The 3760-nt window shown below is 33.5% G+C and overlaps 1 protein-coding gene across 1 annotated transcript; it reads left to right on the top strand.

The window, feature by feature from the left end:
* Positions 1-277: 277 nt before the first annotated feature.
* On the top strand, positions 278-2467 carry LOC136230974 (uncharacterized). Its single transcript, XM_066020198.1, has 5 exons — positions 278-375; positions 455-550; positions 1868-1963; positions 2040-2093; positions 2190-2467. Coding segments are annotated over exons 1-5 (426 nt in total). The 5' UTR covers positions 278-374; the 3' UTR covers positions 2369-2467.
* Positions 2468-3760: the final 1293 nt, after the last annotated feature.

Below are 3760 nucleotides of genomic sequence, written 5' to 3'. Positions count from 1 at the left end.
CTATTATCAATCAGCTAACAGTTAACCGCTAATTCCCAAACAGGATAATTAATTTTAAATTTATAATTGGTCTAAAATTTTATAAATTTATAATTGGTCTAAAATTAATTTTAAATTCAAAGTTTAAAATTTATAATTTGTGGTCTAAAATTAATTTCAATTGAATTTGAAAATTGAAAATTGAAAATTGAAAAGCTTGTCTTGTTATGTTTCCTGTCTGCAACGCAAGGCTGATCACGTGAATGAAAAGCTTCATGTAGGCATTAAAGGAGAAAAGAGAACCTAATTGTCTGTCTGCTTCTTACCGTTACTTCAATTCGATTTCTCCTCACTATATATCCTTTGATTTGAACACCACAAACAAACAAACAAAAAGTGAGAGTTTTCTTCTTTTCATATTCTATTTCCATTAACTTCATAATAAGTAACTTAGATTGTTTTCTTTTTTTGGAAGTGTACCCAAGACTCAAGGTCAAGATACAAGAAGAAGAAGATGATGATTATGAGTTTTCTCCTCCTCATCAAGTTTTTCAATCTCTCTCTCACATAGGTGCGTATTACTCAACCTTTCATTTGTTAGGAATCAACATCTCGTAGATGAAGATGTAGGTAGGGGCGGAGCCGGCTCTTGGCCGGAGCCCCCTGACCATCGGCTCAACCCTTGAGTACTGGCGGTTCCGCCCCTTGTAGCCCTCTAATATCAGTTTATATAAACAGTATGTAGCATTATTTTAATATTTTGAGGTAGATGGGATGATCTAAGATATGTACTTTTATTCAAAAGATTTTAGAATTTAACTTTCACTGATCTCAATTTAGAAAGTTTTGTTCTTATTTATTTGAATTTTATTTTTCAATAATTATAAAACTATGTTACCATTATTAATTAATCGGGCTGACTTTGAAAAATTATTCCAACCGCATGCCTAACATTAGCTCTCTAAATCTAAATTCCTGAGTTCGACAGTGGACGTAGGGCTGAGCAGAGAGAACCACCCCTATATAAACCGCCGGAAATGTGTGGGCACCTCTGTGTAGGGCTGTGCATCGGTTTAAAACCGAACCGAACCGAATTTACCTAATACCGAAATATCTACAAATCTTGTACCGAACTGAACTGACGTAAGAACATAAACCGAACCGATTTTTTCGGTTCGGTTCGGTTTTTCCCGAATTAACCGAATTAATATAAAACTTTATAAATAATCTAAAAAGCACAAAGCTTTAATTCATATACTAAGTAAGAGCATAAATTAATGGTTATATTAAATGTTTTTTTTAAGGTAAATAGGTGTTAGATTAGAATTTAATAGTTATATTAAATTCAAAGTTAAGGTAAATAGATGTTAAATTAGAATTTAATGGTTATATTAAATGGTTTTTTTTTTTGTTGAATCATAAATTAAAAAATTAGCAGGTTGTGTTATCATTAGATAGGTGGTGTATATAAATTTAGGAAGGATTAGAATTTTTTTTTTCCAACCATACATGTATAAAACGACATAGTAGCAACTAATCGGTGCGGTTCGGTTATTTCGGTTTTTACTAGAAACCGAACCGAACCGCACCGCACCGAAAACCGATATTCACCAAAATAACACACCGAATCCGAACCGTGTAATAATAAAACCGAACCGAAAAACCAAACAGTGTCGGTTCGGTTCGGTTTTGCGGTAACCGCGTAATGCACAGCCCTAGCTCTGTGCACTCAGCTTCTGCCTATGGGTCCAGACAAAAATTCTGTTTTATGGGTTTCATTTCAAATAAGAAAGATGCACAATTCTGTTTTACTTTATCCTATTTCTATGCGGAAACTGCTGAATTATAAAAGTAGAATTACTCGTTCTTGTTCTTGTTCTTGTTGCAGAAAAGGAAAAGGAAAAGGAAAAGCCTTTAATTGCCAAGATTATCATCACTACTACTACCCTAAACTCAACAAGAGAAAAAGTTTCTGCTTCAAAAGGTTTCAAACATCTTCTCTTTATTTAATTATTCATTCATAATGAAATCATATATATATATTAATTCATGACCAACAGTGAATAACAGCACCAACACACTTTGGCGCCCGAGAGCAATTTTATCTAGTCCGGGTATGATTTTGTTACAGGGTTCATCAAATCCTTTTATACATGGTTCGAGTAGTTCTATTAATTAATTAATTTTGTAATCGGGTTTGTTGTGATCAGCTAACGACAGAGTGATTGGAAAGAGAAACAAGATGAACAATGACAGGTTTTCAGTTGTGAGGAAATGTAATTCTGAACCAAAGATATTGAAGAAATCTTTAAGTGAAACTCCTCCTGCTTTAAGAACAGGGAAAGGCATAAATGTCAAGAAGTGCAAGCACAAACTGCATATGCAATAAAATAATAACTGCAAAGTATTTTATTAATTAGTTTTATATTTCTCTATGTACAAGAGACTTTATTATGTCATTTACTGTAAAATTTCACATTCATTTACTTAACACTTTGTAATTTCAATTCAACTATCATTTGCTTTTTTTTTTTTTTTTTTTTATGAAAATGGCTATAGCTTCATTAGATACGAAAAGAACAAGTACACTAAGAAACGGAAAAGGTAAAAAACTTTACAATATCTATAATGGGACGAAAACGACTACAAAGAGTATAAAAAGTCATTAAAGGTATAAAACACACTGAAAAACAATAAAACATATACTTTTGAAAGTGAGTATAAATGGTTGTTAAAGAATTTCACGCAATTTAGTTATTTTTATTCAATTTAGTATAATTAGGGGTGTTCCATGGTCGGTTCGGTTTGAAAACTGAATCGAACCGAATTAATCGAAACCGAATAATAATAAAAACAAGGACCAAACTGAACCGAATAATAATAAAGAATCGAACCGAATAATTCGGTTCGGTTTTCGGTTTTACATATATTTTCTTAATTAACTAAAATAAAATATAACCAAAGCTTAATAAATTTTATAAGAAAAAAACTAAAAAACACTTTAAAGATTGTATTATAAAAAAAACTATAATTTTATTTCAAGCTTAAAGATAGTTTTTGTTTAACTACTACTGTTATATCATGAACTTTTATAATAGTTTTTTTTTTTTAACAGAAAGATGACTTTATTTATGAAATCGGCATAATACCGTTCTTAACAATAGCATCTATGAGTCAATGTGGCACAGATGAAGAACAAAAATCGCTAGCATTGGAACGGGCTTGCCTAGCCGTAGCATGAGCAGCACCATTCGCTATACGATGACTAAAAGAAATTTTAAAACCCGGATAGCAACTAAGAATAGAAACACAATCTTGTATTAATAACCCAAACTCGGATAGATCAAACCTGGATGATTTGATATAATCGACCACGATTTTGGCATCCGATTCAATCTGAACCTGAGTGTATCCCATTCCCGCCATCCATAATATACTTGTTCTGATTGCGAGGGCCTCGATGATTTTTGGTTCTTTTACAACCGCTATAATGCTGCTGCTGCAACAAATAAAATTCCCTTGATCATCTCGTACCACCGCACCCATTCCGCTTGTTCCTTCGTCTTTAAATATCGCTCCGTCTACATTACACTTGACGAAGCCTTGCTGTGGTCGCTGCCAAGGGGTACCGCTGCTGCTGTTGTTTCTAGCGTTGCTGGCGAGGATGTTCGAACAGCCCGTCCGGAAAGCTCGCCAATCATTGATGCTTTCCCGCACAATTCTGCAGCACTGTTGTATTGTCTGAACATTGTCCGTCCATATCTGTTGGTTCCGCCTCTTC

Source organism: Euphorbia lathyris, chromosome 5 (genome assembly GCF_963576675.1).
Source record: "Euphorbia lathyris chromosome 5, ddEupLath1.1, whole genome shotgun sequence".
In the NCBI taxonomy this organism is placed as follows: domain Eukaryota; kingdom Viridiplantae; phylum Streptophyta; class Magnoliopsida; order Malpighiales; family Euphorbiaceae; genus Euphorbia; species Euphorbia lathyris.
The sequence above is the reverse complement of the archived record's forward strand: the minus strand, read 5'-3'. Positions and strand labels throughout refer to the sequence as shown.